This window comes from Mya arenaria, chromosome 4 (assembly GCF_026914265.1).
Source record: "Mya arenaria isolate MELC-2E11 chromosome 4, ASM2691426v1".
NCBI classification, from domain to species: domain Eukaryota; kingdom Metazoa; phylum Mollusca; class Bivalvia; order Myida; family Myidae; genus Mya; species Mya arenaria.
The window spans coordinates 71,789,587-71,817,083 of record NC_069125.1 but is presented as its reverse complement, the minus strand read 5'-3'; the positions used below and the strand labels follow the sequence as shown (position 1 = coordinate 71,817,083).

Here is a 27,497-nt window from a genome sequence, read left to right as displayed (position 1 = left end):
CGCTTAAAGCATAATCAAAATACCTTAACCTTTTTTCTTTAAATACATAGGTAGGCAAAAACTAACTATGCAACAATAACCTGGCAGAACAACTGAAAACATTATTTACATTATGTTTATATAAATCAATTTAAAATTCAAATGTAAAAGCACCATATAAAATGAGAACCAGTATTAGGCAGTACCACGGGGGACAGATGAAACATAACAACCATCTAATTGCACTAATTCTTACAGTATGAATAATTACAATACCAGATGAAGAACAACCCAACATTGGAGCAGTATCACTACATTGAGTCTCATAGAAAAATGTGCAACACCGATACATATACTAGTAGACTAGTTAGGAAAACTGCAACTGATTTCAATGACAAATATAGCAGGCACAACACGTAGTCTTTCTAATCCATGCTACTGTAAGCAAGGAGGCTGTCACAGAGAAGTTTTACTAACATGGATCCTAGCGTGATGAAGTATTTCAAGTCAGTTAATTCTGTGAATGGCAACATAAATTTTTTATGATAACCTGATACTACTAATTCTTTATGGCTGCTCTTAGTTTAGCAGATCGACTCCTTGGATTGCTTGCCATTTCATCTTCACTTGGCAGTCTCACTTTCTTGAACAAAGGTTGCCATCTTTTCAAGGTTAACTCCTGTAACTCATCAGCACTATCAGCCGGCCTAGCTAACCTGACCTTCTGCTTTAAAGATAAACTTTTCTCTTCATCCAAGTCAATCTCATGGAAGTGTCGTTTCACAATGCGGTCCTCCAGGGAGTGGAATGAGATGGCCACACACACGCCGCCCAGCTTCAGGAAGTGGTGAGCCATCTCAAGTGCACAGTTCAGCTCATTAAGCTCGTTATTGACAAAGATTCTAAGCGCCTGGAAGATTCGTGTGGCTGGATGGCTGTACCGGCCCAGCTTGTCCAAGCCACTGGACCTACAACACACAAAATACAATCAGGTCAACCGAACAAAATATACACTTTTTAAAATCATTATCACCTAGTCTTTCAAGGTAGAACTAGAGCTATCACAGTAGTGATGGCTATCCCCCACATGCTGCCTTTATACAGGATGTTTATGACTGACTCTTGAAATAAAAGTCTTAATAATAATGTGAGATGTTTAAAGAATATATGTATATTGTGATTTGCCACAAGACAAACCTCAAAAATTAATATATCCACTGTGTTAAACTGAGGTTCAAGGGCATATAACTCAAAAGAGAAGGCCGGGGTCAATGAAAAATATAACTAAGTAAAGTCAAGAATATAAACGAGGCCCTACTACCCATCATGGTGGTAATGTACACCAAGTTTCAGAAACACTCGACCAACTCCAATATACAAGAATCTTTGTTTTTTAAATTCGGGTATATGATAACAATAAACATAAGCTCAACGAACTATTTTGAATTTTTCGAATTTTTCCAACATGCTTTAGTAAAGAAAAATCACCAGGCACTTCTACACTAATACGAGTTTATAAACTTGTATTCTCGTACATAATGATGGTTATGTGCATCAAGTATCACAGTGATCATTCTTAAACTGTGGATGTAATTTACTCCACAAACTTATGCTAACAGACCAACCGACCAAGCAACCCCTACAAACAAATTAACTCTGTTCGTAAGGGTAGAAATATGTTTCTGCTTGAACTTTGGTGTAAGGTATTCATCTTATCATTCAGAAGATATCAACAAACTTATGGACTTTGAAAAAAGACAAAGAGCTCATTAATTCCTGTAAAGACACCATACACATGAACCTTGATAGCTCTGCCTCACCCAAGGTTTTCCACAATGTCTGCAAGTTGTTTGGTGGTGTTGATGCGGCCATATGCAGCCCGGGCCTGGATAATCCCGTGGGCTATCCTGTGGGCACGTGGTTCTTCCGCATACTTTCTGAAGATGGCCGCCAGGTCACTTTCGTCGAGACTGTTCACAACATCTGCTGCACTAGGCTGGTCTGGTAACCTGCAGCCACATTAGGTATTAGAACTGAAGCTCACTTTAACATTCAATGTTGACTTCCAAATGAATGTTAAGACCTGGCCACAATAGGTATTTGGTTACTTAATGATAATCTCTACATTGTTCTAATAAAGATGTGTTATTGACCTTGGTTAAAGGGGTCAAAATTAAAATTAAAATGATCGCTCTCTTGAAAAAGCACTGATTCTAAATAACTGTTCGAGTGTATGCCCAATTGACAAGTAAAAGGTCATTAGCTAGCACCCTGGGAGAACACCCATCCCGGGGTGCCAACCATATTTGATATTGTCAAAGATAGCTTAACTTACGACAAGTTAATGATTTGCTGATGGATGCTGTTGATATTTTCCACTTTGCACGATTAAATATGATAGACTGTGTGTTTCAAATGTATAACTGTATTGATAACAAACTGTATCCGCCCTGTATATCCTTGCCTTAAAATATTTATTTTTAATGAATAGCTGACAGTTACAATTTTAAAAGAGATTGACTTCTGAATAATTGTCTACTTCATTGGAAAAGTCTGATTATAAAATTTCATATTAAAAAACCCCAATGTAATTCTCAAGCTTATAAATAAAATAAAGATATTTACTTTTACCTGTAAAGTTTAAAAACCCCAACCATGTTTATTACCTCAGAAGTGACTAATTAGAAGAATTACATTCATAAAGTATCAAATCAAATCTTTTTCCTTGTATTAAATCAAGAATGAACAAAAATAATATTGACTTACACAATGTAGCAAAGTTTGCTCCCCTTGTTTCAAGCATATAGATATTTTAGTTAAGATATTGTAACAATATGAAATTTTTCACTCAGCAATAATCTGCCATTTTTGTTGTTGTAGGTGGAAAAGACACCTTAATGTATTTTTATAGAGGGTCACCAGAAGCTTCCTGTGATGCAAAACAAGAAATCATTCCCATTTTCATGTTGTTGTTGTATGTCAATCAAGATGTCTTGTTGTATGTCAATCAAGATGTCTTGTTGAATGTCTTGTTGTATTATTGTCGAAGGTGGCCCTGGGAAGCTCCCTGTGAAGTTTCATTGAAATTGGCCTTATGGTTTCAGAGACTATATCTCTTAGGGCTATTCCAGTTAAACATATGTCCCACCCCAGGACGGCAAAATAAAGAAATTCTGTAGGGGGTAGGTCTTTTTCTTAATTTGCTACTGTAGGGGGTGGTGATAAGTCCAATTTCGCTTCTATAGGGGGGCGTCATTTTCTTTTTTGCTTCTGACCGTATCTGCTCATTTATATTCACTGCCTGATGGTGAAATACCGGTTTTTTTTATCCATATAACATATTTTACCGAACGTCGTGTACAGAATTGGTTTGGATACAAATTTTCGCGATATTACGAGTCGGTTCCGCGGTACCGGAAATCAGAAGAAGTTGCGTCCCTTGACAACAAGATGGCGGAGGCGCCAGAATTTGTAAAGTCGTGGTCGAAGACCAACCTACAAAATTGGCTAGAAACCAATAGTTGCGCCGCATGTGTGGATACGTTTCGTGGTAAGTATACCAAATTACAGTGTTCGACACTAACGGGGTCCCGGGATCCCGAGGACACCAGTTTTTCAGGAGGGACACCTGAACTTCGAAGTCCGGTATTCCGTCGGGACACTTAAATTTCTGACTGATAAACGCTAAATATCAATAAATAAGTAGCATTTAATTAAAACGCTAAATATCAATAAATAAGTAGCATTTAATTAATTTATTACTTAAATTCGGGCTCCCTAAATTTCTTGACAGCACATGTCAAAACAATATTATTAATTATCATTATCGGACTCATCAAAGCGAAAGTATAGCTGACTATTTGACTATAGTTACGTCATGAATCTATAAATAAACAGGTCATTTCACAGACGCATGCAGGTTAACGCTTCCGTTTTGTTGTTTACATTTTAAACAAGGTCAGAGCTGACAGAGATTTATTGCGACCTTTGAGTATTTACAGTAACATTTACGACACAAAAGAACTGCATCCTACATTCAGCATTCTTTGTTAATTGGCATTCAACTTATCAATATTCTTTGTTAATTTTAAAGACATATATTTTATGCCTTGATAAAAAATAATAGAAATAAAATTTGCAGGGTTTTATTCATTAATTCAATAAATTTATAAAATTTTATGACTTTTTGGCGCGAAAATTAACATGTATACACAACTTTTGGTCGTCTGCTCTTCCAGTATGCACTACGACTGTTGGGCAGTCTGATTGATTTATCAACAGCTCTACTAAATATTGATTGGAGTTTTCACAAGCCAGATGTAATATTCCTACAGTTTCTTAATGAAAAGCACCGACATTTGACAAGACCCTGAACCATGATGTATTTTATGCGTATTTTCCAAAAATCTAAAAATAGTAACAACATCAAGTTTTTGTTTACATTGTATCCATCTCTGTTTTTGACTGAAAACAAAAGGGACTTAGACATTCTCCCGCTTTTGAACCCAATCTACCAACTTAGAGACTAAAATATACCTCACTGCCATTCAGTGCTACTAACCTGTCATTACATGCTGCTGAAAACATGTATAATAATTATGGTGGTTTATACTTGCATTACAAATTGAAAAGTAAAAGGATGTTGAATTTAATATTAAAACAGGCTCAACAATGAAAAAATGTAAAAAGTGGAAGTGACTCCTAATTTCAGGAAGGGACACCTGATTTCAAATGTTGGTGTCCCTTCGGGATCCCTTGGAAAAATGGTTAGTGTCGACCCCTGAAATTGACAACAGTTGTCTAGAATTTTATTAGAAATCATAATTTGTACGTATTGCGTAAATGTTATAAATCCGAATGTTTCGTCCCCTTAACATTTCGACCACAAGGTATTTTTAGGTTGTATATAATTACATGGGTGAAAGTTTCAGCCTCATGTGGCTTAATATGCACTTATAGCAACATATGAAGATACAAGAGAACCGTGGTGTGTAGGTTATAGTCCATATAATGGAAAATAACCAAATTTATTAATGGAAAATAACAAAATTTATTACAAGCAAAGCCCAGTAATAAGTTTTGTTATTTTCCATTACATGAGCTGTAACCGACTTATAGTTCACCCTAGTTTCTAAGCCAATCATCGAACAAGGCCGTATACATCGTGCCCATTGGCTGCTCGAAGTTCATTTGGCGCGCGCCATGTCTGTTGACCTAGTTATAATAATTAACTTATTGGGTGCAGATGTGATCTTATATGAAACCTATTCGAGCAAAGATTTGAAAATCTCTGGGTGATGATTGGCTTAGAAACTAGGGTGAGCTATAAGGTCCTATATAGCTCACCTGATCAAAGAGTTACAAAAGAGTAATTGCAAATAATCTTTGCATATAGACGTATAAAAAATAAACTTCTCAAGGGGGTCCGAATTTGCTCAGAAAATATTCTAAAGGGGGTTCTTTTCTCATCAAATAAACTTCTGAAGGGGGATGGTCCATTTTGAAAGTGCCTTCCTGGGGTGGGACATATGTTTTACTGGAATAGCCCTTAAGCAATTGAAGTTGGACAAAGACCAATTCTTAAAACTCAGCTTGTGCACTTTGTGCTCAAGTGAATTAAAAAAAATAGGCCATTGTTTGATAAAATTAGTACAGTATAAGGGTTCTGTAACATTACTTATCAGCGTCCATGCGCATGTCCAGGGGCCCATCAAGACTGAGGGCGAATCCCCGCTGCCCTGTGTCCATCTGCATTGAGGAGGCGCCTAAGTCCATGAGGAGGCCATCCAGGGATCCCCCTTCCACACCCTGGGACTCAAGAAGCCTTGGCAGGTCTGAAAACCGACCCTCTAGTGCTGTCAACCGATCTGGGCTAAACAAACCATAAAGCTTAAATGACATGGTGTTTGCAAAAAGCATATTTTCGTATTTTAGACCACTATGAAAAAATAGAACCAATAGAGAAAAACAAATATTTTCCTAACCAACTGGAATAGACACATACATCTGATCTATTAAATTAAGATAGTTAAGTAAAACATTTAACTTTTAGTACAATAAAAACTGATTTCGAAATACATGTATACTAAGTGCATGTATAAAGAAGACCTTTTGTCTACCGGTACACAGGAATAATACTGTATTACAATACTACTACTACAATCATTGTTTTATATCTACTACATCAGATCCCTAATGTACATGCAATGTGTATTTACAAATGCTGTTGAAGTTGGGAGGCAAGCTGGTATGCCAGTGGGTCCCGGTCCAGAGCCAGGATGCTGGAGCCCTCAAGCCCCTCGAGAATGGCCCGACTATGTCCACCGGCTCCAAATGTCAAGTCTGCTATACGCTGAAGTTAATATGAAAATATCAGTGAATAATACAGCTATCATAATTTATACTTACATTGTATATAAATATCTTATTGTGAAATTAAAAATGAGTTCAAAGGCTTTAATCATTTACAAACCTGTCAAACGAATATAATAGTTTCAAAGTTAGTTATGTAATATTTACTTCATTTTATCACATGACATCAAACAAAGTCTGACTAAGACATGTTTATTCTTCATGAATTGATCAACAAGCAGTTTGTTTTATAATTGGTTGTACTTTCACTTTATGTATAACTAACTGTGTGCCATGCAATAAGGATTACACAACACAAGTATTTGCCTTGGAACCTCACACACTGCCACACATATAAGACTATTACCCTGCAGCCATGTTGAAGGAAAATCTGGACCACCTCTGTCTTCATGACTGGCATATGAAATGCTCCTCGAACATCAGGTCTGCTCCTGGTGTCTGTACAAACATAAATACAGGGAGTATGTTTTTTGTATACTAAACAACGTAACACACACATATACATACTCAAAAATCAAGTTGAAAACCTACACAAGGTGTCAGGAATGAGATGTTCAAGAAAAAAAAGCAGGTTATCAAAATCATAAAACAGAGATAAAACAGCATAGGTTAACTAGTTAAAACAGAAACTAAAGTGCTGAAGAGAGAAAACCAACGTCACTCTGCTTTTATTGGGCCATAATTCAACAACCTCTTAAGCCAAAGTTATGGTCTTTGCTGCATAACACACATTGTTTCTATGAACAAGTTTTATACAATAAAGCATATCTTCAATGTATTTTCATATTAAAATGGCACAGCTATGACATATATGATAATACAGTAATACATCAATGTTTTTTTTCAACAATTAAGGAAGCTGTTAAGACTAGAGATTGCTTCTTTGAAAAAGCGCTTGTCTCCCCTATTGTGTGGTCATAGCTGAGAAAAAATAAATGATGGACATGAAATTTGTAATTTTGGACTGGAGACGAACCAACAGTGAAGTTTGGTTTATTCACCTGTATTAAACAGTGAAGAGAAAAGTGTTGTTGATTAATCTTGGAAAATGCAAACGAAGTTTGCATTGTATGAAGTTCCTGGGCGCAAGCGTAATTCAATTATTGATCAGTAACCATTTTTCAGCTGAAGGTCATCATGACCTTGACCTTTGACCTCACAACATCAATAGGGATCATCTACATAACCAACTTGCATACCAAGTATAAAGTTCTTGGGTGCAAGTGTTCTTTAGTTACTGAGCGGTAACCGTTTCTTCACCTCAAGGTCACGGCAACCTTGACCTTTGACCTACTGATCCCAAAATCAATAGAGGTCATCTACTAGTCATGACCAACTAGCATACCAAGTATGAAGTTCCTGGGTGAAAGCGTTCTTTATTTATTGAGAGGAAACAAAGTGTGACGTACACACTGACGGACTGACTGACTGACTAACAGACTGATAAAAAAATCACTAGGGGTCATCTACTAGTCATGACCAACTTGCATTACAAGTATGAAGTTCCTGGGTGCAAGCGTTCTTTAGTTACTGAGCGTTAACCGTTTCTTTACCTCAAGGTGACGGCGACCTTGACCTTTGACCTAGTGATCTCAAAATCAATAAGGTTCATCTACTAGTCATGACCAACTAGCAAAAAAAGTATGAAGTTCCTGGGTGCAAGTATTCTTTAGATATTGAGCGGAAACCGTTTCTTCACCTCAAGGTCACGGTGACCTTGACCTTTGACCTTGTGATCTCAAAATCAATAGGAGTCATCTACTAGTCATGACCAACTAGCATACCAAGTATTAAGTTCCTGGGTACAAGCGTTCATTAGTTATTGAGCAGAAACCATTTTTAAACTTAAGGTCACCGCCAACATATCGTTTTTTACCTGAAGGTAGCCTTGACCTTTTCATCTCAAAATCAATAGGGGTCATCTTCTAGTCATAAAAAACTAGCATACCAAGTATAAAGTTCCTGGACCCAAAGGATCTTTAGTTATTGAGTGGAAATCATTTCTTCACCTCAGGCGACCTTGACCTTTGACCTAGTGACCCCAAAATCAATAGGGGTCATCTACTAGTCACGACCAACAAGCATACCAAGTATGAAGTTCCTGGGTCTAAGCGTTCTATAGTTATTGAGCGGAAACAAAGTGTGACATACTGACTGACTGACGGACTGACTGACTGACGGACATGGCAAAAACAATTTGTCTACCCATGAATGGGGGAGACATAATTAATAAGAAATTAATATTACTACAGTTGAACACCATTAATCTGAAGTCGTATGGGGCCAACAAATTACTTCGGATAGCGGTGTTTCGGATTGACGGTGTTCAACTGTACTTACTGTGGAGATCGTTCATTTGGACTGCTGTCTGACAGATGAAATGCTTTTGGAGATGTTGAAAGTGTCTGGAACACAATTTCTTCACCAACAACCTTTGGATGAACTCTGATCTCATTACTACAGGATCTCTGAAAAAGGTATGTTGAGGCGTGTTACCTGGCAGGCTGGGACCAGTAACAAATCCTACTCCCAGGTGTTACTGAGTATTTATGACACAATTTTTATACATTCACATATAATTTTAATAAATAGACCTCCACTGGCATTTTTTTTCTAAATTAAAATTTCTGTTTGAGGTGATACTGTCTATTGATTGTAATTTAAAATGCCTTTTTCATAACCTGTACAACCTGTCATCAACAGTTGAATTTGAAAATAGGTGAGCTATTTAGGTTATATTGGAAAATCTCATTTTGTTCAACATGCATTTGGCATTTGGTGAAATGGAATAGATTATAGATGTTGTGTCAATGAGATTAACATTAGAAACAAGTGTTATGAAAATCATTGAAGGCATGTGTTCTGATATTTAATGTTTAGCTTAAGTAATATGATACTCCCGCCTTTAGAGTTTAACTATACTGGTATACTGCTAGGCACACAGTTGTCTTGCTGTGTTCTTGGTGTACATATGTAGATGAATATATGGAATACAAAATTAAGTTGTATTGTATCTTCCATAAACACCAAACATTAAAACAGCATGTAACAGAAATAGAGTGGATATGACAGTGTAACAGACAGACATTGAGGGGAAAGACAGGCCTAAGGGGCCAAACAGTTTTCCTTAAAAAAATGTGCCTGGTTTGGGGCTCAAACCCACAACTGCCTGAACACTAGAACAGGGCTCGAACAAACTGAGCAAACCAGGCATCTGGTTCTTACCAACACACACTGCATATTTCCCCTTTTAACCTTTTAGGTCGATCAAGGCAATCTTGCCTTTACTTCCGACACCAGTAAAATATTCCTGGGAGAAAAAGTGCACACAGTGTGGGACTCCAACCTACAACTGATGGAACACTAGCACATCACTCTAACCAACTGAGCTAACCGGATGGCTGGTTCTTACCCACACACGCTACCCACTTTTAGAATCAGTAACAACCAGGTAGGTGGTGCTTGGCGATACAGGATCCCAGTGGATTAGATGTGAATTCCACATGAAAAGTAAAATCCACTCAAAACTCCTTTTAATGAGTTCTGGATTTTAATTCACCTAAATTTTATTTTATTTTGATTATCCTACATTCTTCAAGAGTTTCTATAACTTTGTCACTTTTTGATCAATTTCATTACAGTATGAAATTTCAAATTTTAATGAAGCATATTCACAATGTTTTTTGTAAAGTTTCTTTAGCTTTGTCAATGTTTTTGATTATCTTTTTTATAGGTCTGAGATTTTATAAAAAACCTTTATAAAGAAAATTCTTATGTGAACGAAAAAATAGATGTAAAAAAGAATTATGACTGGAGCACACTTTCAAGTAGATTTCAAGTATATTCATGGTTCAGTACCAGTCAATTGTAACCACGCCCCCCCCCCAGGTCCAGGGAATAGCGGAGACGTTTACTTTCGGTCCAGCCAAGCCTGGGTAAAATCTCCGTACTGGGGGGACGAAATGCTGGTAAAATCCCCGCCAAATGCCCCCGCACGCAAGGGACCCTAGGTAGGAACCATTCCCCGCTATTTTTGATGCAAAGACAAAACCACCGCATTCAACTGGCACTGCGGGGCTACCTGGAAGGTAACAACACGGCCCATTTTGCCGGCTATCAGTATCATACCCATCAAAGAGGTAGGGGTTAAAAAGTCTTTAAAGTATGGATTAAAAAGTCTTTGGGTTGAAAAGTCTTCGTATCGAGAAGGGGTTAAAAAATCTTGGGGTTGGAAAGTCCTGCTCCAGGTAGTAGCCCCTGTGGTTGCTTATTTTAATATAAGTAGTGTGTAACCGCATGTAGGACTTATTACGCGAGCATCACGATACATTCTTAATTTCATGAAGCGGACAGTTCAGTCAAGACTGCAAATGAAAAGGTAGGACGAAAAATGGATTAAGAATAATGTTGAGAACGATATGTACGAAATGCAAGGTATAAGTCACCAGGATGAGGAAAGTTCATTCCTCATGAGCGCCCGTTAAGTTCTTGTTTATATTGACACCGGCTCAGCGCCACCTTGCGGCAACGGAAGCAAATCGATTGTCTCGAAAATTCATTGTTTTGTAAATAAAAATTTCATTGGAAATGAGTCATATGCAATAATATTCCTTGTCTACAATGGCTTCATCAAAACTGTGTTTTTGCTTTCGCGTTCTCACCATCATAACAGCCTGTTTGCTATGGGTAAGATTTCTTCTAAGTGAAATTTATGTTAAAATATGTGACTGTCCTTGTACAGGTTTATTGTCTGTGCCTTTGCAAGTGTGATCGTTTTGGGTGTGTATCCCCCTACCTCATTGAGTACCAAAGACTCCATCATTTCCTACCTGAATCAGTGATCAACAATAATGGCGTCCCGAGGATCCCAAATTTTAAGTAGGGACTCTTCCTCTCAGGCAAAACATGAAGTCCAAATAATTGTACGTTGACAGATTTTTTTTTTAAAGATTATTGATACGGCAAATCCTTCATGTATAAATTGTTTGGTACCAAAAATGGGTAGTTATTCCGATCAAGATTCCGGGATTAAGCATATTGCGTCTATAAAATATCATAAAAACAATGAATATTACCAAATAATGTTATTTTGTATTAGTTCAGTACACAAAAAATAAATATCTAACATATAATTATGAGTTTGTCAAATCATAATAAAATACACATGAAGGACACGTGCAAGGCTACAGTTCAGTTTTACAACAATCAGAAACCTTGGCCATACAATTGTGTTTACAAGGTCTATCTCGAAGCTTGTTGAAGGTGGCTGAGTTATTACGATTTGGTCGAGTTGTTCCGCTTGGCATAATTGTTGTCTGTGCAGGGGTGTAGAGATGGGCAGGAAGCCGGTAAAATAAACCGGTTACTTTAGCATCTTCAGCTGCTATTTTCCCCGCATCAACGAAAATAAAATCTGTTATTTTTGTCATGTTTTTATGTCCACATCTGTTTAAAACCCCAATTGTTGGTATTGTTTTTATTTTGGTTTCTGCGTTCGGACAACAAAACAGCAATAGCTTGATACGTGATGTCATTAGTCGCATCCCCCTCTGGGATGTTTTCAAGTGCTAGGTTTGGGTTTCCCAGCGTTCCCAATACAATAACATTACCTCGATACATCACCTCATTTAGTCATTAGTCGCATCCCCCTCTGGGGATATTGTGAAATTAATGATTCGTGAAGCAATGGAGGGTGAAAAAACATTCATTTTTTTTCCAGACACCAAAAAGCGTAGTAAGTTTGCAACGTGAGCATGTCTGGCCATCTGCTAGTCTTATTACCATTATTACGCAACATTCTTTTTTGTATATGCGTGTTACCCGGGTGTAAACAAAATGAAACAAGGTTGCGGTGATGTCACTGCTAAAAATAATCCTTAATTGATGAATTTTACATGTACCTTAGGTGAAATTTTGTACGCTTTAAACGTAGATATTTCTTTTGGTTGTTAAAATGGAATAAGTTAGCTGCAGGTGAAATAACTAGAACCACAGAAAATGAAGTTAGATGTTTAATTTTCAGAGGATCAGAGTGATTCAGTGGCTGAAAGTATATATAAATATATATATATATATATATATAATTGGTAGAGAAGAAATTACATATACGATTTGGAGGGAATTGCTAGCAAATGGCAAAGCCTGGAATGTTATAATATTATCCTGAATCTGAATTTGACAGTTATTTGTTTTATTAGTTAGCCCTCAATGGTGTAGGGGGGGGGGGGGGGGGGGATAGTACTCAGATTCAGTATCATATGCAAGTACATTTATGTTAAGGTTCCCTGTTATAAAATAAACATACACCAGAAGACTAGATATTTTGATTAAAAAAGACTTAAATTCATCCCACAAGGGGCATTGCCCCTTAATCCTAACTGGGGGAGGACACCCAGAGCCCCCGCCTACTTTTGGGATATTCCCTTTTGGGATACATTGCCATAAACATAAAATCAGATTTGAAAAAAATAAAAAAATACCCTATACTGTTTCATATTACAGTATAGGGTATTTTTTATTTTTTTAAAATCTCATTTTATGTTTATGGCAATGTATTATATTGATAATATACATGTTCAAGTATGTATAAATTATAATTTTGGCTAGTTGAAATTATTTATTGTGACTTTAATGAGCCTTTGTCATCAAGCCACTGTGGTCAAAACAGCAAAGCAAGTTGCCAAAGTTTACCATGACAATTTGGTATATTGAGTAAATAATTAATTCTTTATGTTTTTCACTGTAATTGACACAATTTGATTTCATTATCTGGAGTTGAAAAAACCCTCTAGTGTCGAAGGTCTTGGCCAGGTATGGTTGTGTTGCCCTAAACACAGGTATATTTTTTAGGCCCAATTTGATTTTACAAATTATACAACTTTGGCATACTGATTATGCTTACTATATGGGTTTATTCCATGGAGAAAGGCATTATATTGCCAGCTATTTAATGACCCCCCCCCCCCCCCCCCCCCCCCTCAGTATTTGCTGGTATCAGAATCTCTTATGCCACAGTGGTGTAGGGAAAACAGTCATAAACAGTCATACCAGTGGTTTACATGTATAACAATTTGTCAGCTGATTTTCAGCATGTCTGTAACATGTATTTATTATAAATTGCTAACATTATGAATTATTTCTTTTCAGTTGATAGGCGTTGCCATCCTAGGACTTTCGATATATCTTCGTGTGGATTACTGGATCAACCAGTATGTTTTGGCAGATGATGCCCTACAGGCATACACAACATCTGTGTATGTGTTTATTGGCGTGGGAGTCCTCATCTTCATCTTCACCATAGTGGGCATCTTTGCTGCAGCTAGGCCTGACAAGATGGCTCTCATTGTGGTAAGATACATGTTGTATGTACATGTATAATCATGATAATGTATGCAAAAGTCAATAATGGTTAAAAGAAAGTTGCATATAACTACTGTTCTTCCTTAACAATACATAAAAGGGAATACAGGCTTGCTAATCAAGGCAACTGTGTCAGTAAAAAGAAAAGATAAATGGATTTTCCTGCAACTGTTATACCTGATTCAATTATGTATCCCCTTCAGACCCTTTTGTCTGAAGTGAGATATATTGCTTTTGGCATGATTGTCTGTCATTCTGTCGGCCCATAACAGAATATTGTATTGTGGACCAAAACATTTTAGCCAGTTATAAAACTACAGGAATGTTGAGCATCATATGAAGTGTGCACCTGTTTGTGTGTGGCTGCACCCAGTAACTTATTATTAAGTTTTTGGGGCTTGACTTAGTTAAAAATTGGCCAACAGAGCATGGAGTCTAGCGTCACATGTAACTCGAAAAGTAAACTGGCCAGAGTGAATACAATTTACAGGAATTCTAACCAGCAATCAAAGTTTTGCCGCTTGGGTTTGTGTTTAGCTTCCCTCAAATGGTGCAGAGTTATGTGAAACATGGCATAAAGAGCATACATGTACAATCTTGAGGCACTTTATGACATGTAGAGCATGAACTCTTATGTTGTGCATAGCTCAAAAGTATGACAGCCAGAGTCATGAAAGTTGACAGGATTGTTAACCAGCATGTGAAAATGTCTGGAGTGCTGTTTATGGTCATGCATGACAGAGTTATGGTCCTTGATATATGAAAAAAGTGTATCTAAATGATATTTGAGGTCAAGTCATACGCATTCACAAAGAACTTAGTACCGTAAATGACTGGGTATTAGACGCACTTTTTTCCCTCAGATTTTGATGCAAAAAAATGCCTGCGTATAATACCCAGTAACAATTTTTTGAACTTTTTTTCTGAGGTCAATTTCAAGCCGAGAGTTTGTTTAGATTTATGTAGAAAGGGATGTTACTCGCGTCATATTGATCGAGTATATACGGGTTAAAACGGCAGTTGAAGATCGGGATACGGTATATCGTAAGACGTTTATAATTTCAACAAAAATATTTTTCGATTAAAGTTACCGTAATTCACCTAAGAGTTCGGACACTCTAAATATTTGGACACCCATAATTATTTCCCAAAATAATTTATTTTTGCGTACCTAATTTTCGGACACCCAAAGGACATTAATCATAACTTTCATAGTTACCAAGTTTCACAGACGAAGATTATTGATTTTTATCTTTACAATGCCTGGCTAGATTACCTAACCGTATACACCTCTGTGTCAATTTAATTAGTTACTACCCATCCTAAACGATGTATTGCCTGTTGAAAAGGAAGTGTGATATATTAATTTGAGGATTAAACAAACAACAAGGGCAATCAAGGGATTAAGAAAACATCGACATGGCATGTTTGTAAAACGATCTGCCAATAAGCTTTCAAACTTGTACCACACTTATAGACTCTATGAAGCAATAATCGTACAGTTATACATTAATCCTGCATAGCAATGTCCATGCTCTCCACGAGATCCTCGTGGGTATAACTGTAAGTTATGTGACGTCACACAGTGTGACTCTTTGATCTGAAGCCGATAGAATGTGTTTATTCAGTTCAGTGCATGTATAAAATGGTGTTTTAATTAACTTCATGAAGGATTTACACTTATAGGCGTAATAAATAAGTTTATGACCATTGATTACTACGGATAAATTAATAAGTGGTAAAAAGCAAACATGAAGAAAAAAGGCAGGTTAAACAAACATGGAAATAAAATGTAAAAATGATAATTTTCTATGTATTCAGAGAGCGAAAAAAATAATTAATTTATGGTGTCCGAACTCTTGTGAATTACGGTATTCAATATTATTTTGAATAATAAATTGAATTAAACAATAATCAAACTTACATATAAAAAAGCAAAGATGGGCACCGTCAAAATATTTTTTTGCATAACATAACTTTTCATTCTCGACAGTATGGTTGTATGGTTTTAAAGATAACCATCGCCATTTTCACGAATTTTTTTTTTTTTGTCACTATCAACAAACATGGTGGCTGAAAATGCCGGACGATTTTGACATTTTTTCTATGCGTTTTTTAACCAAAAACATAGATTAAAAGTTTTTTTCTCGGATTTTTCACAGATTTTTTTCCCTGCGTCTAATACCCCCTATCGTCTTATACCCAGTCATTTACGGTATGTCTGTTATGTTAGTTTGCTTGTGAGGTTGCACACTGTTTCTTAAACATCATTTTTTTACTTCAAATCTTTAGTTCACATAAAACTATTGCAAAATAATGGATTTCTTTTTATATTTGAAGGGTGAAAGTCTGATATTACCCTTTTTATAACCCCTTTTTTTCATTGTACAACTGGTTATTTAAAATCACATTCATTTACTATGGACAGAATAATTACCCTTTATTTATGACAAATGCGGGTACATTCCTGTTTCTAATGCTTTCACTTTAAGATAACATTTCTTCAAAAGAGTCTGGGGTTTTCCCAAGCATTTCAAACTGAGGTTGTCAAAATAGGGATGTCTTGAACTAAATGAATGTTTATTTTGAGAGTCCTAGGATTGCCCAGCATGTTCTAGTAAAACAAGGCTGAAAACTTCCCAATTAAAAAAAAATGTATGTTGTTTGTTGAACAGTACCTAGGATTTCTACCATTGTTGCTGGCTGGGATGCTGTCTGGAGGTGTGCTGGCTTACGTCTACAGGGAGGAGGTCAGATATTTACTAGTAATATTAAATTGTTCAGCGGGATTGGGGTTCACTGGTATGATTGACAGTCATTTTCTCTTTTTGTGGTTTCGAGTTTCAGAAAATTAGGAATTGTAAACAATCTAAAATCATAAACAATCATCTGTCAAGCAATTTCAATCAATTTTCCATTTCATATGTAATCAAAATCAACAGTATATCGAAATGTTCAAACTTAGGTGGTGCAAAAGAATAATAAGCTGCATTTAAATTTATTAAGAGTACTTAAAAAATGAATGATTTTTTTTATTCTGTATAAAATATTTTTTGAATAACCTAGAACCATATTTAATTAATCTTTGAGAGAATACAGCCACATAGCAATAACTGATCATGAAATCTGTTATCGTGTATCTTAATCATACATGATGGATTTTGGAGAATTCTTGGTCATTGTTTTATCCCGACAGTACATCATGGTTTAATGTGCAGTTACATGTATGTTCATAGATGTGCTCACAACTTTCAGATAGAGAACACAGTGAAGAACTCTGACCTGCTGCCCACACTTATCAAGGAAAAGTACAGTGTAGTGTCACGTGTCACACACTCCATTGACTACATGCAGAAAGAGGTTAATACTAACATGTATACATTATATATGACAACATACACACTTGAAAATGCGCTCACTAATATGTAGTGTTGTATGACTAATAATAATCATGAGTCTTGTATTACTTTGAGTACATAAGAACTAGCTAAAATACGAAATTTTCTCCCTTGTTATAACACATTTATGTAATTATGTATTAATCTTTAAATAAATGTACTTAGAAAAGACATTTCTCCATATGCATTGTAAAATACAAGGGGACATCCTTGAGCGCCATATGACTTCTGGATTGATGGTCTGTGTTAATTGACTTCGCTGTTTTAATTACATCAAAGAGATGTTGAATTCGCTTCTCATGTAAACAATAATTATTGTCACACACTTGCTTCGAACAGCCATTATCATTGTTAATCTGCAAAAGCCATATGAAACTTAGAATAAATGAACCTAGTCATGCCCTAATTATAGGATATCAACAGTGACCTGCTCGATTAACTGCAGAGACTGACTTCTGAGTTCGCTGCTTTCGTCATTTTAAGAAAATGTGATGAAAAAATTGTTATCGTCTTTTGTCGCAATTGTCACAATGGTGATTGCCACACTGTACATTCTTAGTGTGAGACCCTTTTTTGTGACCAAAACAATGATTCATCAGACTGCTTTCCGCCAGGTATCAGTCAGCAGAGGAATTACGATCGCAGTGTTCCTTGTAAGAACCGCTGCAAAAACTCTATATGAAGCTTAGGACTGGGACTGATAGAGATTTCAAACTTTTAGAAGCCCTGATTGTTATATAGAGCTGTTTCTACCATAATGATTATTTACCAGTTATATCTCTGGCTATTTTACTGTATTTCTTTTAGACAATATTTTCATATGCAAAAGTTTCTGTACAGCAATCATACACAGTACTTTCAAAGTCACTTAATTTACTTGAATTATTAACTCATCTGTTTGTCTAAGAAAAGGTATTGTCATAGCCTTTGTGGCATTGTTGGCGATATTCAAATGAACACATGTTGCCAGAGACAAAAAACACAAATACGAGGGTTGTCCGGAAAGTTTTGAGACTGTGTCTATATTTCAAAATGTTTTTACTATAAATCAACAAATGATTAACAGCTATATAGACTATTCACGAGTTTCCTTTTGAAAAATAAAATTAAATAATCTCATAATAAGGAAGGAAATGGTTGTCAAGACAACCCAGCTAGCGCTTCACGGAGCACTTTAAAATTGATGTTTTCTGAAAATTGTTCACAATTTATATATACTACTCCGTCTGAATAATAGACGTCAAAACCTCACGTCAAAACATATGATGACAGTATGACGTCAACTGCATCACTGCGCAACTTATTGACGCAATCTAATTGTAGACATGGTTGAAACGATCAGCTGAAGTAGAGAGGTTTTTCGAAGATGTCGGAAAAAAATCCAACGTTAACGTCACGCGCTGTGATCGAACACTGTGTTCGCAGCGGGATAACTCCTACAAATACTTATATGATTCTAATACGGGATAAATCAAAGCCAACATGTTCAAGGCCATTGGTATTTCGCTGGAATGGACGTTTCAGTGACGGGCATGGAAATGTGTGCGATTTAAAGTGGAGCGGCAGACGTTCAGTTGTGAGTGAAAGTGACGTAAATTCAGTGCGGGACATGTTACAAGAAGACCGGCAGAGGACAGTGAGGGAAATTGGCGAATCCGTTCAGCTAAAAAGGACAGTTGTTCATAATATCATAAAAAAGTGGTACGGACAGATATTCAAGCAATGGGTTGATTGTCACTGTAAGTGTGTACGTGCAAAAGGAGCGTATTTTGAAGAACTGTAAATGACGTGTTGCAATGAGACACAAAGTGCTCCGTGGCTTGTAACCTGTACTTTTTTTTAATGTTTGTTGTATTTGTTCACTTTGTAGCATATTGTTGAAACTTTCAGGATTTGTTTATATTAGATACAATTGACAGCTGATAAAATTTTGAATGCATTCTATGAGTGGTAAGTTTTTTATGAATGCAGTCTCAAAACTTTCTGGACAATCCTCGTAAAACAACCATAACTCTGGCTATAATAATTTTAGTTACGCCCCTTGTTTTACTGAGAGTGAAAACACCAGACAAGCTATGGCTTTAGCTCCATTGCACTTTTGTTAATTGAAGTAATGGACAGTAATACTTGTCTTCACAATTCATGTTTTCCTTGTACACAGTTGGTGTGTTGTGGAGGCTACTCATACACAGACTATGTGGAGTCGGTGTGGGCCAACGACTACCAGTCAGAGAAGCCTGGCGAGCGCAAGGACATGGCACCACTCACCTGCTGTGCAGACTACAAGCGATATGAGGACATCTCATACTCTGAATACAAGTACTTATATTTTGCATTATACACTAGTGATAGCACAGTCTCATTTATTGATGAAAGATGTTCATGTATTCCATCTGAATGAAATCATGTTCACAATATGATCTCCATTAGGATCTGAAACTCAGCCAATCACCTTCTGATGAATGTCAGTCAGCGAATCAGATGCCTTCTTTCACTTTGTTGAAAATCAGAGGAGAAGTTAAATTTATCTGATATTCAGCATGGATTCCAATGTCATTACTAGTGTAACTTGATAAAAGAAACCTGTCCCATTTCTTGTAGGTACTGCCGAATGTACGTAAGTGATCCTGAGGAGACAGCAAACCAGCTACAAACACCCAACCCAAACATTAATAAAAAGGTATGACTTTTCTGATAACGACATTGTACAACATTTATATACAAATAAATAATATACTTTTGACAGAATTGCTTTGATAGAGCTTACAATGGCTTCATCTTTATTGACAGGAATAACAACGCTTGAAAAAATATTTCTTAGAGTGTAGACTTTGTACCTCTTCAATGCCAAACCACTCCAATATGTACCATTCTTGGAGACATCATACCACGTATGCACTATATTAGGTTTTTAAAAGGTGATAAGTAGATGCTAACTTGGTCGTTAAAGAAGACAATTGGGGTACTTGAGGTTTAGAATGGTGTGATAAACAGTTCTCAACCACAACAAGTGTTATACAATAATATATATTTATGCCAGTTATTTTTATTTTTAATTTTATTAAATTATAGCACTAACAAATCGTACAAATCATATAATCATACAAAGCAGACATTAATACAGCACTTAACATATACCATATTCAAATGCAAATTCAAAAATAATATTTCTTGTAATTCCAAGTTTATTTTGTTGTACACATTATTAAAACTGTTACCAATAAACAAACATTGTTCAGAACCACAGGAACTTGACAGAACTTGAACCTGTGTTCAGAACCAGCATCCTTAATTTTGTATTTATATCTACTGTTGTTTGGTTTAAAACATTTCAGGACACATTCACCATATTTCATGTTGGCTACAAAAACCCAATAACTATACAATATATATAACTGGTATGATTTCCCCAGCAGTAGTTATGAAGTCTCCTGGTACAATATCATATTGGTACGAAGTCTCCGATATTCATGCAGACAACTTGAAATGCGTACCATTGGTACTGTTCAATGTCACCCTCTTTTTTCTTTAGTTTTAAGTACGTTATTTTTTACATTTTCAACAGTAATATGTGTATATCAAGGATGGGATTTGATTGCAATTTCTATTTTTAATGTGAAAAATATCAATATCGTAACCTTTTTTTACAAAATGGTATATACCAGTTATTTTTTAAATGACTATTTGGTACTGTACCAATACCGGGTACTGCAACCCTATTACAGTAGGTTTAAAAGTTAAATTTGCGATAAATGGCATAATGTTATGGTAGTATAGCCGATAGCATACTTGACAAACAATCAAGAGACTTGGATAAGATTCCGTGCTGCCCAAGAAAGACTTCAACTGCTTACTAATTAGGCAAGCCAGTAGAGCACAGGTCTTCATGGGCCTCTTGTTATCAGGCTGAAGTCTCTTTGTTTCAAGTCGCAGAATTAGAGAATAGATCCTTAAAAAGACCGAATGTGCGCAAATTTAAGTGGTCAATTACGGCATCCTTTAAGTAACAACAGTATTTATCTTCCAGAAAACTAATCTAAAAATTAATTCTATTACATGTATGTTCAAAATCAGACCTGGCTGAAATTTAGGCATGAGGCTGTTGAGTTTTGCCATGGATTGTCTAAGACTCCATCTGAAAGGAGGGGGGGTCTATCTTAGACTCCATTTGAAAGGGGAGTCTATCTAAAACTCCAAGTGAAAGGGGTGGTCTATCTTATACTCTATGTGAAAGGGGGGTTCTATTTTACACTCCCTGTTAAGGGGGTGGTCTATCTTAGACTCCCTGTGAAAGGGGAGGGGTTCTAAGAAGATTTTGACTATCAGTTGCCTACAGACTGTTTGTTAACTACTTGTCTTATTATGACATAGGAGCTTAAAATAGGACACCAAAGAACATTTTCATTAAATAACAACCCCTTTGACTTTCATCAGTGTAATTTGTCTTTAATTCCAGTCTATGGATAAAAACCATTAAACAGCAGTTTAATGTGTATTTGTCTTCGGGATTATAATCGTATGCCCTTGCTTAAAACGGAATCATTTTATTTCATATTTTTATATCAACATGTTTCAAATTTATACAGGGTTGTGGTCAGGCATTTGTAGACTTTATCCAAGAGAACATCACCTATCCAGCAATCATTGCCTTCGTCATAGTTGGACTTCAGGTAAGAAAAAACAGAATAAGTTTATTTTGAAAATATTGCCAATTTCTCAGTATAATTTCATATCTTTATATTAAATATATATTTCAATCACAAAGATGTTGAAAAAACATTGAAAAACATTTACACATTAACATTTTGAATTTGATAAAAATTTAGATAAGAGAGCATTCAGTCTCTTTGATGCATATGAGGAATAGGCAATTGTGTTAGTTTTTGTTTGAAGTATGTTCTATTTAGTCGAAACAATCAATCACAGCTCTTTCTAAAAACATTTTTGCCTTGTATCAATTATATGATTAGAAAATTTGAGTTGTGAACATTCAGTCATTGTTTGTTGGGTGAACTCTGACTTCAACAAGCAAGGCCTGAATAAGCTAAGAAATGAAAAAAACTTAAAGAGTTAAATCACTGGTAGACTAATCTCATTCTATGTAATATTATGAAATTGATTAATAATTTTGGCTGTGTGATGAAGAAATGTTCCCTTTATTACTTCTAGATCCTGTGTATAGTATTTACGGCGCTGACACTGTATCACTTAAAAAAGAGTCCAGAGCCACGGGAGGATGACGTCGTGTATGAGATGGCCCGCACGCAGGAGAAATCCCCGTACCCCGCCCGTGGTGGACCATACGCCAACCTCTACCAGTCTTGAACATTGCCTTCCAAGGGACCAAAACCACTTATTATCCACCTACCAGATATTAGACCAAATCAGTTGGTTAAGCCATTCTTGTTTCGACCAGATTGTGCTTACCAATATATTTTGCAGAGCTTAAAATTGTTTTCTGTTGAATGGACACATAATTAACTTTTCTTGGTTAATCTTGGTTTAGCCTGACACCTTTGGTTATTTTTGTTTTCTCTCAGGTCTTAATCCTATATATCTTCATAATTATTTTGTTGTTCTGGTTAAGGACACGTTTTCATCCAGAAATGGAGTGGGTTTTTTTAAATACTGAATATTTTCAAATGAATTCTCACAGGGAAAAAGGAACATGTATTTTTAAAGCAATTTGATAAGATTTATAGTGAATGATTATTTTAAGAACCACATTCAATGAAATGAAAGTATACTGTACCAAATAATTGTCCACTTTAGAAAATTGTTATTATTTAAAAATAGTTCAAAAAATTGTTCCTGACATTTTAATATTGCATTTTTTTCCTTTCTATATTATTGAATATATTGCTCTGTTTAAAAGAGTATTTTGGGGTGAAATATTTCAGCACTATTGAGTAGTAAAAAATCGATATTCCCTCCGCTGGAAGAAACATGGCACAACCTTGTGCATTTTCAATATTGGTGATATATAAAATGCCACAGCAGAAAATATTAAGTTTTCATATTTTGAAGCTACTATTTTGAAGAACACAAAACCATAATATGTAAGAAAAGCAATGATAATTGAATTGCTAAACAAGGTGGGCAATTAATTGGTACTGGCGATAAAATGGGTCCTTACCAGAAATTAGTTGCAAGTAGTGTCAGCGAATTCTTAGAAAAGTCAGTTCAATGTCTTTTGATATTAAATTGAAAATCAAATCAGAACGATCTACCAAAAAGATCTTCCATTGATATCACTTGCTCATGTCATTTCTCATTCTGTTAACAGAATATACACAGAGTTTTTAGCATAATAGTTAAAATTGGAAATGAAACGGAACAGAATTTCAAGCAGTTTCTGAAAATGACTTTTAATCATATTTCTTGGACCAACTCATGTTCATTTCATTGGACACATACAGAAAATGTGTTAGTTATTTAAGAGGAGTATTCTATCAGTTAAACAGGCCCCAATTTCTCGAAACATCATAAGTCCTCGCTAACAGGATCAAGCTCAACACATAATTCTTGATTTGGTATATTTTTTTTATTTCTTTCTTTTGAAGATGTTTGAGGCTTTTAATGAAAATCGTATTTGAGATAAATAAGATAAACAACCTTTTGTTTTTCTTAGAATCATATTTAGGTAAGTAATTTTGCTAAATGAAATAAGATACTCAAGTATTAAGAATTTTTGAGAAATTGGGGCCAGCTGTAAATTTGCGTATATGTTGAGGTCCACCTTACATCAACATGCATTTTTCACTTTTTTGAATCATGCCAACATTTAATGTTGATATTGTATTTATGTCGAAATTCTGTCATCATAGGAATCATTTATTAGAATATGTGAACAAAACCTTCTATTAGTCTGGAACATAGAGATTACCATGTAATGATATCATCTATAAGTCTGGAACATGGAGATTACGGTGTAATGATGTCCTCTGAATGATCAGTGTCCCATTATGTGCAATTCTATTTTTTGATACGCATCATACTGTAGTGTATTTAGATCACTTTCATTCTCAACTGATCCTCGCCACTCGTAGTACAAAAGTGCATTTAGTGTGTTACCTATTTTCTTCTCAACTTATCTCTTTTCTTAGTCCCATCAATTACATACATGTAAGCAATACAAATAGTTACGAGTTGAACCTTTTGAAAAGGAGCTATTTATCTAACGGTGTGTCAGTTTTCCCTGTCATTGTATTCATTCATTGTTTTCGTACATACATTGTAACTAATCATGTATTCATTTCGTTGTCATTTTGAACATATGTTAGGTATTCATTGGTTGTAAATTTTGAAAGTTTAGTCTAAAGTAAGACGTCATAGATTTTTAGTATGTACAGTTTATGTACAGTTTATGCTTGTTGTAGAGAAAGTGATATTGTTTACATGCATTTAAAGATTAACTTGATGTCTGCAAAGCTTTGTACATGATGTCCTCAAAGCTGAGATGTGCATGCTGCTTTAATTTTGTACATGATATCTGCAAAACAAGACCCTAGAAAATGTTTTTAGTTATAAAGATTGAGTTATTTCAGTTTTGTTTAGTTTTAATTTGGATGTGTTTTTTAAGAAAGAAGTCAAGTTACCATCTTAGTGCTTGTGTTGTGTTTTAGCAGTATAGTCATGAACAAACTTTACTTTTTGCCATAGCAAGAACACTTTTTAAAAAAATAAAAATTAAACTTAGCATACATGCTATTGTTAACAAATACATTATTAGTTTATGTATGATAACTGTTCCGTTTAAAATGACTTGAACCGATACTTGTTCATGGAGGAAACATGTTTGGTTGCCAAAGTGTTTAACATGTATTAATAATAACACTTCAAACCTGAAACGATCACGATGTAACAAACAGGTAAATTAATATATAAATATTTGATTGGTTGTGTTTGTTTTCAGTATTGACTCTTGATTGTATTTGATGAGTTATTTATAGATGTGATTAACACCATTTACACGTGCCATATTGCCCATGGAAACCCATCAAAGGTATTTAATAATGGGTTTGCTGCTGAGAATGCATGCTATATTCCTAATTAATTTAACATAATACAGTTTATTTATTAATAGTTAGAATTTATAATTCAAATAATTGAAAGCTTATAAGCATTACATATTTACACTATACACATTATTTTAGAATTTTAAAAGTGGAGAATTCTCTCAAGCCAATTCAAAACTGTTGAGCTGACATCTCAAACATTTCATGATGTCATGGTTATAATATTCTAAATGATATTTTGTGTAAGTTTTGTTTGCCAACTGTAAATGTTGAGAACTTCATTTGAATCCTACATTCCGATCATCATGGAGAAATTGATAAATGGTGCTAATCTTGCTTCTTCAAGCACTTTGAACGATGAACAGAATGTGTTTTCCTCTCTGATATTTCAGTTGGCCTAACTTGAATCCAATGTATCAATAAACGATTAAAATTGCTATTCACTGGAATAAAGATATTAAATATTTATGTTTTAGTCATTTCAAGGAATGACCAGGGTCGCTAAGACATTTTATACTAGTTAGTTGCAATTTTTGCATAAGGATTGAGATTGTTTTAACTTTTTGTGTAGAATCTAGTCCATTAAAAGTTTTCAATGCACAAGATCTAATGTTCACATTCGTCTTAATTGAAATTGATGTCTATGAATATCTACTAATGAAAGGTTTTTGAAAACTGTTGCTATGTGTCTGTTTGCTAGAAGTATATTTTGCCTCTGTGGTTGCTTTTCTTAACTTAATTCGGTCAGAAGTTTAGATTGACATCTTATTTTAGTAATTTTAACCAAAGTTAAACACACTGTTCTAATTTTCACGCTCAAACCTCTTTTCATCTTTTAATCCATTATGTTTTGTGATATATTTTTGCATTTTCAATGTTTATTGTATTGTTGGCGTACTTTCATCTTCATAATCATTGTAATGTTGATATGTAAAGCACATTTTTATTTAATTTTACATTGAGATGTATTATTATTTAATTGTACAAATATACATGTGAGCATTTATATCTATTATCCTTATAGATAGAGGGATAAATGTATTATACTTTTAATAGAAGTTTTCCTTATTGACAGAGGGTTTGTATTGTATTTTTAACATTTTAGGAATTGTACTGTTCTTTCAGATATGCATGTTTTTCATGTTTGTATATTTGTTTTGTGAAGATATTGTGATCTGTATATGATTGAAGACGATTAAAAAATACAAAATACCTGTATTTCTTGGACTTAACATTATTTAATTACACATTTTCAGCAAACACAAAAGAGGCTATTACTTAAATTCCCGGGTGTACAATGAATGAGTTGAACTGTTTAATTAAAGAATTTTTATGTTCAACATATTTTTGCAGAAAGGGGTAGGTTCTCTGAGACTCATTTTTGGACTGGCAGCATGGCAACATCTCACATTGTGGTGTTTGAAACATATCTTAAACTATCAATCTTAAAAATGCAAAGATGGATATTATTACCGGGTAGATAAGTATTGTAAAAGCAGTGGGGTTTACTATTTTTGATAAATTTGAGACTTTTTCAAATTGGGCGTATCTTTTAAAAACGTTCATATTTTGCCTGCGTTTGGCGTTTGTGGTTGAATTGTTTGGTGAGAATAGAACACAGCTTATATATATAGTTTATTTCAAATGCATAATGGCCATAGGCCCAAGAGCATACAAGAATTTTGCATATATACATATATCATGACAATTCATAGATCAGTGGTCAAATACAATTTCATAGTTACATTATTGTTTATTTATTTTTTTACAATAACTAACACTATATTATTATATAATTCAAACTATTATATATATAATACTATAATATTATTGCAGTGAGGAGACAGTGGCTGTTATACAGATATAAACAAAAGTATTTCTTAATTCAAAAGCTTTATGTATTACATCGATAATTTTCTACATGTAGCTTTCCTATCACTAGCAATAAGTTCAACAAATTTCAGTACATTTGGTCTTTTCCAATAATATTTACTGATGTATTGTTTTCTTAAATCATTATACAATGTACATTCTAACAAAAAATGAAACTCATCTTCGAGGATATTACAAATTTGACATTTTCGTTCACTAACAGGTATAGATTCAGGTTTATGCCATCTACCGGCCTCGATTTCTAGTACATCTCAGTCAATATCGCAGCAAATACATTATCTATTCATTATTGCATTGTAACTTTAGACATGTGTTCCCAACTATCCAACATACTTGATTAATCTAGTATGATCATTCCTTCTTGCATATAATGCAAATTATTGCCATTTATAATACGACTTCGAAATTCTGGGTAAGGTTTTGCATGAAGGCATATATAGGTTGATATCTCAGCTACTACGGGATGTATTGCATTGAG

General features: G+C 35.0%; 2 protein-coding genes across 3 annotated transcripts; one reads left to right on the top strand and one right to left on the bottom strand.

Moving 5' to 3' along the window:
* Nucleotides 1-216: 216 nt before the first annotated feature.
* On the bottom strand, nucleotides 217-10,883 carry LOC128230053 (12S rRNA N4-methylcytidine methyltransferase-like). 2 transcript variants are annotated; one of them, XM_052942049.1, is made up of 7 exons: nucleotides 10,797-10,883; nucleotides 8,692-8,819; nucleotides 6,698-6,789; nucleotides 6,198-6,331; nucleotides 5,657-5,851; nucleotides 1,800-1,988; nucleotides 217-947 (listed from the first exon to the last, which is right to left on the bottom strand). In XM_052942049.1, exons 2-7 carry the CDS (start codon nucleotides 8,804-8,806, stop codon nucleotides 539-541), a joined length of 1,134 nt encoding a protein of 377 aa, XP_052798009.1. In that variant the 5' UTR covers nucleotides 8,807-8,819; nucleotides 10,797-10,883; the 3' UTR covers nucleotides 217-538. The 2 variants fall into 2 exon arrangements, with proteins under 2 accessions (XP_052798009.1, XP_052798008.1); XM_052942048.1 differs by having other exon boundaries at nucleotides 10,776-10,867.
* On the top strand, nucleotides 10,870-26,340 carry LOC128230054 (tetraspanin-36-like). The gene is made up of 8 exons (XM_052942050.1): nucleotides 10,870-11,037; nucleotides 13,498-13,698; nucleotides 16,386-16,460; nucleotides 16,966-17,070; nucleotides 19,270-19,427; nucleotides 19,710-19,788; nucleotides 21,695-21,778; nucleotides 22,278-26,340. The coding sequence occupies exons 1-8, from the start codon at nucleotides 10,972-10,974 to the stop codon at nucleotides 22,431-22,433; spliced, it is 924 nt and encodes a 307-aa protein (XP_052798010.1). The 5' UTR covers nucleotides 10,870-10,971; the 3' UTR covers nucleotides 22,434-26,340.
* Nucleotides 26,341-27,497: the final 1,157 nt, after the last annotated feature.